The following is a 14455-nucleotide window of genomic DNA, read 5'->3' on the forward strand; positions in this document are numbered from 1 at the left end:
CAGCAGTAACGGATGTTTGAATCCATCCCTACTACTGCGGTGCAAGACAATGTGTCAAGAGAGTCCTGCTCTCTATCAACCAGTCTCTTCAAATCCGACCCGCCACACAGTAGGTGGGCAGACGCATCCGTCGCCAAGACCTAGACAATCCTCACCCCATGAACCCGGACACCCCTGCTAAGTCACAAAACGTAGCAAACCACATGTGGTGATCTATGGCAGAGGTGTTGGTTAACCAATGAATGGTTCCTCTGGCGACGGTACCCATACCCACCTCCCAAATATGCTGGTCACCTAGAGTTACACCAAGTGTATCAATAGAAGGCATATTGGGATTTTTTTCCATTGAAGAAGACTATGTAGAATGTCCGATCCGATCCAGGGGAAGATATAATGCAATGGGAGAAGACAAAGCTTTAAGGCTCGTGACTGCGACGTGACTAGCATGAGTGCAGTTACGCATTTTCTCCTCGTAAATATTGTAACAGCCATTGCAGTAACCGCTGTGTTACCGCAATATCATTTATTTATTCAATAACATTTTTCTATGGGATTTCGCGTATTTAAAAAATATTAAGAATAATATAAATTAGAAACCTGTTTCAAAAGCTTCGCATCACAATTTTTTTAATTACTCGATCCGAACACAACTGGTTCCTCTGAAAAATAGCACCGTACGATCCAGTGACAGAAAAGTCGCCGGGACAGGAATATCGAATAATCGAATGTCGACATTGTACAGGCCCGAACGCAAAATCAAAATGTTCTATGGTCCTACTGTCAAACGGCGATTGGTATATCTATGGTCAAACGTCATTCGCTTGACCACGTGTTGATCTGTCAAATTTGAAATATTTTGTGTGGTTTGGTTTTTTCAAGTATTTCATAAAATACCAAACCGACAGTGCATGTAATATTGGATACTCAGAACAATATTTAATTTATCTTACGAAATTATTTATTTGAAAGGTTTGTTTGTTTCATCATAAAATTCATAAATAATGTTTCCGAAACAATGTATGTATTCATATTAATACGGTTTTAATTGTCTTGATTTTAGTTCAATAAACGAGTAAAAATGGCAGAGTTCGTAAATCAACGTGTTGAGGATATGCTGTCGGAGTTAGAGCAGATGAAAAGGATTGAACTATACAATGTTGACGAAATAAGGTACATAACCTCTAAAAAGACTTAAAATTGTCATGGCTCGGTTGTTTTTAGCGGGAAATGTTATAAAATCTGTGTATTTTTTTGAAATTTCGTCATTTTTTCATTTTCGTTCTAGGGCGATCAGCAAAAAAAGAACTGACTTTGAATACAAAATTCACCGTGCAACTAAATGCAAGGAGGATTACTTGCGTTACATTGCATATGAATGTATTCTGCTTCAAGATATTAAACAACGAAGACAAGAGATGTCCATAAATGATAAAAAAGCAGACATTGAATACACATTGGCTAAACGAGTACGAAAATTGTATAAAGAGGTGGTACAAAGATTCCCGGGCGATCTAGAACTATGGCTGGCCTACATTGTTTATTGCAAGAATGTCAACTTCATTCCTTGCATCACAGCTATTTTTGAGGAACTTCTACAAGTAAGCTGGTGTACTAAATATCCTTTAATATTAATAATACCTCCATCTTCTGACATTTTCTATACATTCTGATGGCAGGCATGCCACACTAGCGCCTCCTAGCGGCGTCACTTGGTTTTATTTCATACATTTTATTCGATTTTATGCGAAATGTTCTTTTTTTAATAAGTTTTCTTTAACACACCCACAACTTCTTTCAACGTGTTTCTTTTTTTTTAAATGTTCTTTTTTTAAATTAAAGAAATCGAAAAAAATATAAAATTATCTAATCTACATACGGACCTTATTGCTTTTTTGTTCATACATTTAAAAAAATATTAAAGCCGCTATTAACTCTGTCGTTGATAGTTTAGAAAGGTAATAGAATGTTATAATTGGGAGAAATTTTATTTAATTTCTTATTTGTAGATTTCATGTTTAACTTAACATAATTATAACAAATATGTATTACCAATTATTCTTTATGTGTGGTTTAATAAAGATTAATTATTACTGTAGGGTATTTATTAATCATTCAATTCAATTCTAACAATTATAAGTAACTAACCTATCAACAGTTTTTGGTATGTTTAGAGTGTTTTTGTTATTTGTAATTATTACATCTGTAAAGTGCACACACAGAACCTACTTTATGGGACAATAATGCATTTTAATAGTTATTTCGTTAAAATTAAAATCAATCGTTATGATCTTAAAATGTTAGTTAGTTTGGGTTTAATCAAAACATAAATTTAAAAAATTAGCCTAATAACTCTATTTTAATATTATTATGTCAAAACATGATGTGTAGAAAAGACTTCAAATTATCCATTTTTATATTAAAAAATAGCTACTAAAATGCATTACTTTCCGTTTCCAGGAACTAAAATATGTACTTACTTCTCATAATTACCTAACTGATTACAAAGGGTTTTTAAAATAAAATCTGCTAAGTGTGTTCCTGTTTTCTGTATATTTTCCTCAGGGCCTCCTGTGTGGAGTTAATGTAAAAAAAAAATGTTTTATTTAGAATTTTTGGCACTTAAACGGTGTCTTTTTTTTTTCGTGATTGTTATTAATTTGACCTAACCTAACACTTTTGTTGATCAGGTCCATGGAGACAAAGCTCGAGTTTGGCAGTTGGCTTGTCGCTGGGAATATGAGGAGATGCACAGCATCGACACCGCGAGGACGTTTGCCGTTAAAGGTTTACAGAGACACCCAACGTGCCATGAACTATATATTGATGCCTTCAGGATGGAACTAAAAGCAGCCGAAAACATGGATGAAGAAAAAAGGGTAATTATTTATTTTATTTTACATGTACACAGAATTACTTTCCAACAAAATTCTATGTACATAACATTATTAGTCGATACTCGTTTAATTTAATTAATAGAATGGTAGCTACACGTAATACAAATATTTAAAAATAAAAACACTTTGATTCAACGCAATTACTATAAAGGACAACTATTTGCATTCGAGGGGAATGGAAAATACTGTATTTTAAATTACAATTACGTGAAATGAATATTTTCTTTTGTATGAGATGACCGCCATATTGATTTTTTGCAATAATTTCTATCAATAATATTACATTTTGGTATTCCTGATATTTCTTATGAAGGGTATTCCTCAAAATATATTTAGAAACTTCACACCGAAAGATGGCGTTATTTTCAATATTGTCAAATAAAACACTTGACACTTTATGCTTTTGAATATTGAGATGATTTATTGGTTTTGCGCCTGTACATAAGATTTAATATATTAATCTGTATAAATTGTTTTTTCTACCTTTAAAAGCCAGGTCTTGGAGAATGGCATGAAAACATAAATTTCATCGCAAAACTAACGCGTAAAAAATGCATTTGCCAAAACTCACGCATGTGTTTGTATACCTAAAATATTACCCAACTAAAACATGTTTGCGAAAAAGAGTGCATCTCAAAGTTCTAACGGTATAACGCTTATGTTGAAAAGAGACGGAACACTGGAGGATTGTTGAATTCAGTAATTTAAATCAACGCCCAGGGAGATTGAATGATTAATCAAAAGGGCCGCCGGATAACAAAGCCCTGTGGTGCACTTTCTGGGGTTAATTAGACCCTTTTTATCCCGCTTGCATTATGTACAATTCATATGAAGATCGAGATAAGTCCGTATTACATTGGTCCCCCTTTTTTTTTAAAGCAGAGATGGTTTACACATAGTTCCCGTGAGCACTTAGGCCATAGGCCCATTGTGCTATCCCATTTTACCTCAATCCTTTAACAACAACCCAGTCCCTTTAATAAAGTTCACAAGGGTTGTCATTGGGTATGTGGCTATGTCTTCTGGTTCTACTGTATGTCTCCCCAGGTATCTGATCCTAGTTCCCACAAGGGCAGGACATTGGCACCATAGGTGAATTGGAGTCTCTTCATCCTCTTCACATTTCCTTCATCTATTGGTTCTACTCCCAATATCTGCATGTGTCTGCTGAGATGGCAGTGTCCCGTTAGTAGTGCTACCAGTTCCCTCAGCGAGTTTCTGTCCATATTGTGTAGTTTATTGGTTCGTCTAGGGTCTGGTCCTTTTGTGAGTACTTTGGATTGTCTCATTCCAGGTGCCCTCTCTCATTCTTTGCAATGCTGGGATTTGACTCACCTATCAATATGTAATTAATATATTAATATTAAAACATTGGTCCCGATACGTTGTATATTTTTTACAAGTGATTTATACTTTTTCTAATGAAAGTTTCAAGTTTTATGAGAGGTTTCCGTGTATATCTCTGTCGCTGTCTAAAATTGAGCAATCATTCAACGTCACCTGAAGTTTATTTCAGCGTTTTCACTGTGTAAAATTTGTGAATTTTTCGACTTTCCAAAAATCATCAACAGCATTTTTTCTTATGTTGTTTCTCCTTCAAAATAATGCATCAAATTGTATTTTTTTGTAATTTTAATATTAAGTGCTCTCGACAAGCCCTCGTCTTTATAAATGTCTTGCAGAACACCCAGAATTAAAGGTGAATTAAAAATTTCAACACAAAATGTGTAAATACATGAAAGCGATACAATATTATGCAATCGCATAACTACATATGTAGGTAGGTACCGTAGAAAATAGTTGGAAAAAAAACCTAGTTTACATACACTATTTCAGTTGCAAGGAATAAACCCTATTTTCAATATCATGCATATCAAATCAAGTAATACTTTAAAGATAAGTATTAGAAATAAAACTTACTGGTAAAACCTATCGTACAAACAAATAAATATGTAAAATGAGAGATTTTCACTCACTTTTGTAAAACCTATATAAAATAAATTTAAAAAAAAAACAAATGAAAAACAATACTTGAAAAAATAAATGTTTATTCATAAACCTACCTATTTTGTATCTACTATGTCAACGCACTGCATTTGTATTTATTTATGTTTACGCACTCCGACGTATAATTTACAAATATGTATGTAACTACTTATTAGGAAGAAAGCTACAACCGAGAATTCAACAACAGTAATTGTTATTTCATCGGAACCATGCTGTAGATTTCGTCAGCCGCGCGGGTGTACGGCTTGCAGTGGAATGAATTCGGTATTTCTATCTCGTTCTAAAAAAACGTCCGATAGCGAGACCGTCTTTTGACAAAATTGGAAATCTCGGCCGCTGGTTAAGACGCCTTAAATTGAATCTCGAAATCTCTAAAATATAAATATCCACCTCAGAAACTTTTTTGGTTAAGTTCTCGCTATTGTGTTCATCTGACTATACCATGTTGTGTAAAAAGTTACTGAATCCTTTTATCTAACTTTTTATCAAAAGGTTATTTTATTATGACCAGTTTTTTCATTAATATTTAAATGTCACATTTTGATAAATGCCATTTTGTTTTTTAAGACATTTGAGTGGTCCCCGTTGAACGCCGATTCTAGGCTCGTTTTGGCTTTTGAACAAATTGTGATCAGCTGACAAGCATAACACCATAGTCTTCATGCTCGTCAGCTGATCACAGTTGGTTCAAAAGCTTAAACGGTATTAGAATCTACATTTAACAGGGACCATTCAAATGTTTAAAAAAAATGGCCGATCATTATTTTGTATGTTGGCGTAAACTCAGCAGAGTTTAAACCTTTCAGGTTATTTATTTGGCTGTTTTATTTGTAGGAAACTCAACTGAAGAGGGCTAAAATCTTTATGAAGAGCGCCCTGAAGCAGGCTCCAGACGTAGAATTAATTGTACAACTGTGCTCCATTGCCAACAGTTTTGATTTTGCAGAATCTCTACAAGAAAAGCTATTCTCTGAACTGTGGAAAAATCACAATGACAAAAAGGAAGCCTGGGAGTTTGTAGCGAAATGTGAATTGGAGGTAAATAAATATGTATTATTTATTTTGATATAGTTTTAAGGATTTATATTGTGGAGTTTGTATTATGACGTCTGAGGAATGTATGTCTAAATAGTATAAAATAATGTCACTATCTGCATCTGTCTGTTTGTGCACTTAGTTCTTCTAAATTACGCAACAGATTTTGATAGAATCATTTACAGAATTTCTTCCGGAAGGTTTACATATATGATACATGCATATTATATTTATAGAAAGTGAGAAAATTCGATGTTTTATAATCGAGATGTAAAAAGATATTTTCAGGCACTACATTGCTAACGCTGGCTAAACCTCATGAGATACATCAAAATAATGTACTACGGAATTGTATATCTTAAAAAGGTCTACAAAAAAGTCCGCGATGATATATGTCTCCTAAGGATAACCCCCAGCCACGCCGGGTACACGTCAGCTAGTGTAAAATAAGACTTGCCCTAATTCAGAAGATGATTTATTATAAGAGTAGTGGTGTAGATATTATGTTAGTAAATCTAGTTATTTAGCTTTCTTAAAAGTGCAGACCCTGGAAAAATCGCCAAATCCGACTTTACTTGCAAAGATTAATCCTAAAAATTTAAACAAAAGAAATACATAATTTATTATTTAAATAATTTTCTGGTAAAATAATATTTTATTATAGGCAGGTTAGGCTTACTAAATAAATTTATATATACGCCCAGGTGCCGGCAAATCGAATCTATTCCCGCAGCAAATGGAAACTCAAAAGTGAGAGAACACTATTATTTATGCTTGGATAAAAAAATTCTCTGGTTGATTTAATAAATTTAATATTCCAGGGTAAATCGGTTGGAAAATTCGATTGGAGATCGCTGAATGAAGACTTCTTCTTGAGGAAGTGTCCTGAAAATTTAGCCAATTTCTTCAATGTCTACGAAACTGCTGTTGTGATGGTAATGCTTTTTCTTTATTTACAAATTTTCCTTAATATCTCTTTAATTCGTTTTATTGTGACAAAAATATAAATTCACTTACAGATTTGTATATTATTATAACCTTTCCCTAATTATCATACACATTTGAAATTTAATTTAAAAACAAAATCTTATCCTTCATATCGATGATCAGTGCCATTTTGAAAATTGTGTTATTAATTAACCACTGATTCTCTGCCCTTTTTAGCTTAATCAAGTTGTGATCAGCTGTCAAGCATAGCAACCAAAAATTTTAACGGGAACCATTAAAATGTCAAAAATTTTAAATGGCGTATATTGTCAATTTGATGGTCATCAAAGTATGTTTGAAACAGTCATCAGGAGTTTGAAACAACTAAGTGTAATGTCCTTTTAACGCCTTTATAACATTAATTATTCTACGATTGTGATGGTGGAATAATAGTCAATTCACTGTAATAGAGGAACTCGATGCAACAACAACTTATGATGAAAATTGTGTTGAGAGTTGTGTTCAGAGTTTTTTGAAATGCTTAGTATTTATTCACTTTTAACTAGTGTTGAAACTTAGGCGTGTAGACACCACAGGAGTAATATTTACTCAGCAGATAAAGAAGAGATTGGAGTTACCAAAAAGACGATGGAAGCAAAAACAGGTTATGCGCGTTTAAGTTTTAATTGCATTCAGCTCCTCAATTAACACAATCTATTATCTCTAGTAACAGGTGATGAAGAAGAGTCATTGGACAACCTTTTACACTTATCTTCTCGCTCTATCATGCTGTCTCTTTTATCATAGATATCAGTCGCACGGTTGTTACACGAAGGGTAGGTTGAGATAGGATGGAACTCCACCCAACTGTGTCTTGGCACACAATCCAATCCTTATTAATGTGTATTATTTATGTCGGCTTAGCTACCGCATGAAGAGGCCTGCAACGGTTACATCAAGAGTGCCATAAAGCTGGCGGTAGAGGAGTCCAAGGACACCGTCACCAAGCTGCAGGTGCTGAAGAGAGCCCTTACCAAGGGACATATGCTGGGGCAGCTGAACGAGCAGCAGTACAAGCTATGGATCGACATGCTGTGTTGCGATGATGACACTACGGAAGACGAGATATCAAAGGTATTATTTGTTTATTTATCGGAAAAGTCAGGTTTTGAATTTGATACAGATGATTTGGGATTAACAAGAGGTTTGGATAGAGGCCAGAAGATAGGACGCCGAGAATTATGACTGTGTGTGCCCCGGTAGAAGCAACCTAGAGGCAGGCCGAGGGAGAGGTGGATAGGCTCGGTTAAAGAGGATTGGAGGCGAATGGCGAGGGACTGCAGCCAGTGAAGAATGTTTCTGGAGGAGATGCGATTTGAGATTCTATCATCAGGCAGATGTCTAAATTGTGGTGATGTGTGTGTTTATGTATGTAGAAGCGATACATATAGATAGTTCTTAGGGGCCAGTATTTCAGTATTAATGTACATTAATATGGTGTAAGAGTTTAGATTTGGTGTAGCCATCAAGTCCCGGATTCCAGGAATTAAGTCCTCTCTTTTAATATTAATGGGGTTTTAAGTGTGTCATAATTAAGTCTGCCCGATGTGTTTTCCCAGGACTTGAGGAACAAGTCCAAAGTATTTTCGGAGGAGGCCAAATCCCACCATGGGATATACAGAGTGATGATGACGAAATTTAACTTATCACACTAAAGGAGGGTTTCCCAAACTTATTTCCATTTGCGGTTGAATTATGTTAATAACATGTAAAATAATGAAAACACAAAGTGAATTTGTTTAGACTTGAAATCAATCAGTTGTAAATGCATTTTGTATGTTTTCTTTGAAAGTAAAATAACTTGATACATGCACAGGTATATTTTGCAACAATGCATGGCTATAATATTATCTGTAGTCGACTGGAAAATACCTTTGCTTTAACACATTCTTACTGCACTCTAGCCTCCTTGCTGCCTCCCAATGGCCCCCGAAGCCACCACTCCACTATGACACCCAATTAGGGAATCAGTGCACTAAATAACGCAATCTCTTTAGCTTTATTTCCATTATTCATTTTCGTCTTCATCCCTTATTAGAGTTTTGTATTATGTATATCTTCTGTACATGCTCTGCTTAAAGTACGGGGTTTTAGCTTTATCGGAGTTGAAAAAACGTCGGTGGGATACCTGCACCTTTATGATAGTGTTGCTCTTAGAATTTAAAATAGTTTCTAATTGAAATGAAGTCTAATTTGTTTACTTGTTGTATTATTTCTCGATTGATTTATTGTAAACCCATTGGTTCATTTTTAATCTTAACAGGTGCTGGAGGAGGCCAGTGTAAATCTCCCTTCATCAGAATATGTGTGGAAGGAGAGACTGCAACGAAATAAAGGTGATCCCGTTAATTTGATCAAAATCTTCAAGCAAGCGGAAGCAGCCTTGCCATCGGAGAAGGGAACCATGCTGTGGATTATTCTCTTAGAAAACAGCAAAGATTTAAGCAAGGTAATAATAATAATACTAGAATAAGACACGTTGTGAATAATTTTTATTTGAGGAGTATAAAAGCAAGGGAGGAATTTCTACCAACTTTAGTTTTGATAATTTGTAAACACGAAAAGTTTTAATCACATTTCCTTCATGAATGTTTCTCATTAGCGAGCTGTAATTGTTGATACAGTAACCAGGCTCTAGTGTCTAAGCGAGGGCTGTTTTACAGGCATAGGCTTGCCACGAGTCGTTCGAGAAACCACGTCTACACTATAATTTTTGTTTACAGTAACGTGTTACGGTTAAAGTTTGCTGATGAATATGCGGCTTTAGGGGTATTGAAAACCTGAGCTACTTATCGCATTCAAAAGGTTAACAAAATTCGCTATCTTTGCTTTTGAAAAAATCATATTTCTTAACAGGATTCAGTGCAAGATTCAGGTTCAGGACCAATCATATGTAATTTTAATGGTAACCAAAGCTCCTGGCAGCTAATGTGTAAGGTTATATATAGTATATTTGTAAAATTATAAACACGTTATCTCTAAATAGTACAAAATAAAGTCGCTATCCGCGTCTGTTTGTGCACTTGGTTCTTCTAAACTATGCACCGTATTTTGATAGCATATTCACGATCAAGTAGAGAATTTCTTCCGGAAGGTTTATATATATTTTACATGCATATTATATTTATGGAAAATAGAGAAAAGTCAATATTTTGTAATCAAGTCGTAAAAAAATTATATTTGGGCAAGCACCCAAATATAATTTTTGCACATTGCTAAGGCTGGCTAAGACTTATAATGAGAAATAATTTACTAAGGAATTGTATTTCTTAAAAAGGTCTCACCCTTACAACCTTAAACTTTACCCCAAACCATTTATAAGTCCCCGAGCAACGCCGGATAGACGTCACCTAGTCATGACATAAATCGAATCAGATGGTACACGGCGATAATTTTGTGGCGGCACACCAAGAGTTAAAAAGCAGTTGGTTATTCAAATGATTTTTTTCTCATTTTCAGCTTAAAAAATGTCTTCAAGACAGCATGAGACTGGCTCCCAACATATCCAAAAGCCTAAAGCCAGTTTTCCTCCAGACTTTTTACGAGGTCGGAGGAATCGGCGAGGCGAGAGAACAGTATGCAGATATGGTGAAGATACCACCGTTTGAACTTAACCTTCACAAGAAGATGATGGAACTAGAAAGTCAGCAAAAGGTCATCAATTACAAACAGTTGAAGAATTGCCACGAGATTACCATCCAACAGTTTGGGAAGAATGATCCGGAAATTTGGATGGACTTTATCAAGTTTGAAATGAACAATGGACATCCGGAATGCTGTGGCCCGCTGTACACTCGGGCCTGTTCCTCTCTCGACCGAAAATGCGTCGACCAGTTCATTGTAATGCACAGTTTGAATAACAAATAACTCATGTAAATTTAGAATATGAAATAAAAACACAAAACGAATGTTGTCTACTTGAGTTTATTCTTCTCTTTGACTTTGAATGTCAATAAGTTTATTGCGATGCACACTTTGAATAACAAAAATCTAATGCACACAGATAATAGAACAAGGGAGATAGGCTATGAACCATTATTAATATGATACTGTCCACACAAGTGTCACCAACGTAGTTCACCCATACTACTGCAAATCGAATTTTCTACCTACACACCTAACACATGACTTTCATAATGGTTAGAGGTTCCACCTCTTTGATAATGCGTACAGGTTGGTCGTAGTTCGGCAAGATTCTTCGGCACTTATCTCCCTTTATTTCGATTATCTATGGTTCTAGCACTGAGTAATACTTGGTTGCATAACCAGTTGGGCTGTGAGTGGAAGGAGCTCAATTTGCCCTGTATGTAATTCCAAAGAAGAATGTTGGAACGTTTTGACTACTTCGTGAGTCTTTATATGGTGGTTAAGCTTTATGTTTTGATTGAAGCATAATCCGCAGATACGACAGATGTAGGATTTATTCTCCGTATGCAGTCGCATGTGTTGTCGGAGTTTGGTGGACAGAGCAAACATTTTATGGCAGACGTCGCACTCGTGCTGCTTTTCAAAGTGTTTAGTTTTGAGGTGGGTGTTGAGTGCGGAGCCGCAGATGAACTTCTCCAGACACATCTTACACTGGTAAGGACGCTCCCCCGTGTGGATCCGGATATGCTTCTTTAGGGCCTGGGAGTTTCCCATTCGTTTCCCACAAACAGTGCATATTTTGGGTTTTTCACCTGCGAAAATATTAAATTTTAAACAGTCCATGGGCAGTACTAATTTGTGTTTCTTACTCATACACTTCCAAGATACAATAAAGAGTAAATCGTAAGAAAGTTCATTGTTAACTCTAAACAAAGTGGTTTAAACCAACCATTTTAACTATCAAGACTTTACAAAATCAAATAAAAACCAGGAGTAATTAGTAGAGAGAACAATACATAAATAAGATCATTGAATATAGCTAATTCCATTACAAACAATGTTTCCATTCTAAGTGGTGGTCAGTTAGCATAGTGACAAAGATATCATACTACCACTCTGGACCTATCATGAATGAGAGAATTACACAAAAGATTAACCTGTATGTATCCGTTTATGCTCAAGGAGTGATGATGCGGTGGAAAGAGACTTGTTGCACGTTAAACACTGGAACGGTTTCTCTCCGGTGTGGGTATGCTGGTGTATCTTTAGGGACAGGCGGGTCACGAAGGCTCTCGGGCAGCCCTCGTACGTACACGTGAAGGGCTTCTCGCGTGAGTGGATGTGGTTCACGTGCGAGGTTAACTCACCAGATGTGACGTACCGATTCCCGCAATACTTGCATTCGTGGTTCTTTTCTCCTCTGTGCACTTTCATGTGGACGTACAAGCCGTTCCTCGTGGCCAAGCTTTTCCCGCACTCAGTGCACATATAGTCTTTAGCTGTAGAGTGAGATTTGATGTGCTCTTTCAATTCTGACGATTGCTTGTACGCCTTGGGACATTGATCACACGAATAAGGCCGCTCCCCGGTGTGGATCCGCGTGTGGCGCTTCAAGTCATCGGAGCGAAGAAAGCCTTTCCCACAGAATGTGCACAGCTTGTTTTTCTGATTCTCTTGATGGATCTTCATATGACGCGCCAGAGTTTGGGCTTGGGAAAATGCTTGATTACAGATGTCGCAGTAGGCCGTATCCGGATTTAACTTGCCGTGATCATTCTTGATATGTCTCTTTAAGTCTCTCTGTTTGGTAAAACATTGAATACATTCGGAGCAAGGGAAGAGGGGTTGACTTGTTTCATCATCGACATATCCCCCAAAATCTACACTGTTGCCATTTTCTATTTTTAAACCGTGCAAGCGTTTGCTTTTTTTGTTTTTGGTTTTCTTGTTTCTTGGTTGCTTTTTGTAAATTTGACAGTCTGAAATATCTGGAAGACGATACTCGATCTCCAGCTTTGGCTCCCGGAGGTGAGGCAACTGCGCCTCTTCAACATTTGCAATATCTTGGCAACTTTTCTCAATCTTTACATTGGTAGGATTTGATATTGGTTGACTCAATCCGAGAAGGCTCCGAAGCTCTGCATCAGAATTCTCACACTGCTTTTTGAAATCAAATGCAATGTGAGTATTGCGAAGACATTCTGAGCAAATTAATGAGGGTAGACCGTCATTTTCCATCACCTGGGAAAGTAATATTTCATGGTTTATTAATTTATGTGAGGTGAATTATAAATAACTCATTAATTTTTTTTTTAAATACCTCGATCAAAGCAAAAGACATCAACATTTCGTTGATTTTAGTCGTTTGCGTCTCGTCTGTTTCTCGTCTTTCAAAAACAGACATCTTTTCGCCTCGGTTGTTCAAACAAGCACGACACCTTTCATTTAATTCGATGCCTTTGAGCTCTGTTTCTAATACTGTTGAATTCATATTGCCTTCCATTTATGAAAACTAATTTTAAAGATGAATAATTTATGATGTATGTATACAATTAAACTAAACGTCAATGAAATGTCAATTAGTTTTCCATAGATGTAATTTTTTTGCTTAGATTCTTTGACCGGTGGTAGTGGTGGGCAGGATCGAAACATTTACATGATCGAAATATTTTAATCGAAACATCAAATAAATCTAAAGATTAATCGTGGAAGCAGGAGGGGTTAGCGGCACAGCATAAATAAACCACTCACTGGGTCAAATGTGTCCTTGGTATCCTTGGCTCTCTTGAAAGTGGGTCATTACCCGTATTGTCTATGATTTTATTGAAGGAAAGTTCTTGATTTTCTATGTTGCGTGAGTGGTATATTCAATAATAATCTAGTCCATACTGATAAAATTATACAATATAAATGTGTCCTGTATTTGGATTTTTTATTAAATCTTAGACAACAGTACATTGAATTGTTCTTCTGAAATTTGAAAATGATTGCCATAGCCTTCGATATCTTCTAGCGCCATCTCTCTCAATAAAGTGTTAGAAGCACCCAAATCGTTTGTCTTTATAATCCATTTTCTAGCCCAAATTCGACGTTTTTTGCGCTTTTTCATTTTCTAAAAGGTCCGAAATCAAGGGGACGCACGCAGCGATAAATATTCACGTGACGCCATCTTGATTGAAAACATCGGTTCAAGTTAAATTGAAACGTATGAACGATATCTTGTTCAATTTTTGTCGTTCAACTAAAATCGCTCTTTCTGAACGGGGCATAATACTCCTTTCAGACAGGGCGATTTTAGTTGATCAACTATGTGTTGAATGACACTTGAAAGCTAATCGACAAGTGTGAACACCCTTTAAACAGAGTTGATCAAGTTTTTAGTAGAGCGACGAAAGTTGAAAGCCCGTCAGTGGCTTGCGATTTTTAGTTCCCTGGTAAGTGGTTTATTTATAGTTCCCTGTGGTGGAAAGTCGACGTTAGATGTTACTAGTGAGTAATTTATTCTATTTCAATGAGAAAATGTATTAAGTGGCCGGATGATATGATGTTTAGATTTATAGATCTATACCAAAGCTATGCCTGTCTTTTGGATCAGAAGAAATATAGAAAAATAGGAATGCCCGTGACACTGCAATTAATAATATTACATTTTTGAAATGGATATT

The 14455-nt window shown here is 35.9% G+C and overlaps 2 protein-coding genes across 2 annotated transcripts; one reads left to right on the plus strand and one right to left on the minus strand.

Annotated features, from left to right (window-relative positions):
* Window positions 1-796: 796 nt before the first annotated feature.
* LOC149422330 (U3 small nucleolar RNA-associated protein 6 homolog) lies at window positions 797-10826 on the plus strand. The gene is made up of 9 exons (XM_089633729.1): window positions 797-969; window positions 1061-1170; window positions 1286-1598; window positions 2688-2876; window positions 5736-5939; window positions 6758-6871; window positions 7788-7997; window positions 9187-9372; window positions 10383-10826. The coding sequence occupies exons 2-9, from the start codon at window positions 1079-1081 to the stop codon at window positions 10788-10790; spliced, it is 1716 nt and encodes a 571-aa protein (XP_089489855.1). The 5' UTR covers window positions 797-969; window positions 1061-1078; the 3' UTR covers window positions 10791-10826.
* Window positions 10827-10841: 15 nt separating this feature from the next.
* LOC149422331 (uncharacterized) lies at window positions 10842-13328 on the minus strand. Its single transcript, XM_089633730.1, has 3 exons — window positions 13111-13328; window positions 11948-13031; window positions 10842-11602 (listed from the first exon to the last, which is right to left on the minus strand). Exons 1-3 carry the CDS (start codon window positions 13291-13293, stop codon window positions 11160-11162), a joined length of 1710 nt encoding a protein of 569 aa, XP_089489856.1. The 5' UTR covers window positions 13294-13328; the 3' UTR covers window positions 10842-11159.
* Between the last annotated feature and the right edge of the window lie 1127 nt (window positions 13329-14455).

The sequence above is a fragment of the Hesperophylax consimilis genome, chromosome 7 (assembly GCF_061612785.1).
Source record: "Hesperophylax consimilis isolate HC1 chromosome 7, BYU_Hcon_1.0, whole genome shotgun sequence".
Taxonomy (NCBI): domain Eukaryota; kingdom Metazoa; phylum Arthropoda; class Insecta; order Trichoptera; family Limnephilidae; genus Hesperophylax; species Hesperophylax consimilis.

Excerpts from the sequence above, each read along its gene's own strand:
- LOC149422330 (XM_089633729.1), top strand. The coding sequence starts at position 1,079 with ATGGCAGAGTTCGTAAATCAACGTGTTGAGGATATGCTGTCGGAGTTA. Across the intron at positions 1,171-1,285 it reads TACAATGTTGACGAAATAAG|GGCGATCAGCAAAAAAAGAA; the intron begins GTACATAACCTC and ends TTTTCGTTCTAG. Across the intron at positions 2,877-5,735 it reads ACATGGATGAAGAAAAAAGG|GAAACTCAACTGAAGAGGGC; the intron begins GTAATTATTTAT and ends TTTTATTTGTAG.
- LOC149422331 (XM_089633730.1), bottom strand. The coding sequence starts at position 13,293 with ATGGAAGGCAATATGAATTCAACAGTATTAGAAACAGAGCTCAAAGGC. Across the intron at positions 13,032-13,110 it reads TGTCTTTTGCTTTGATCGAG|GTGATGGAAAATGACGGTCT; the intron begins GTATTTAAAAAA and ends TTACTTTCCCAG. Across the intron at positions 11,603-11,947 it reads GCATAAACGGATACATACAG|GTGAAAAACCCAAAATATGC; the intron begins GTTAATCTTTTG and ends ATATTTTCGCAG.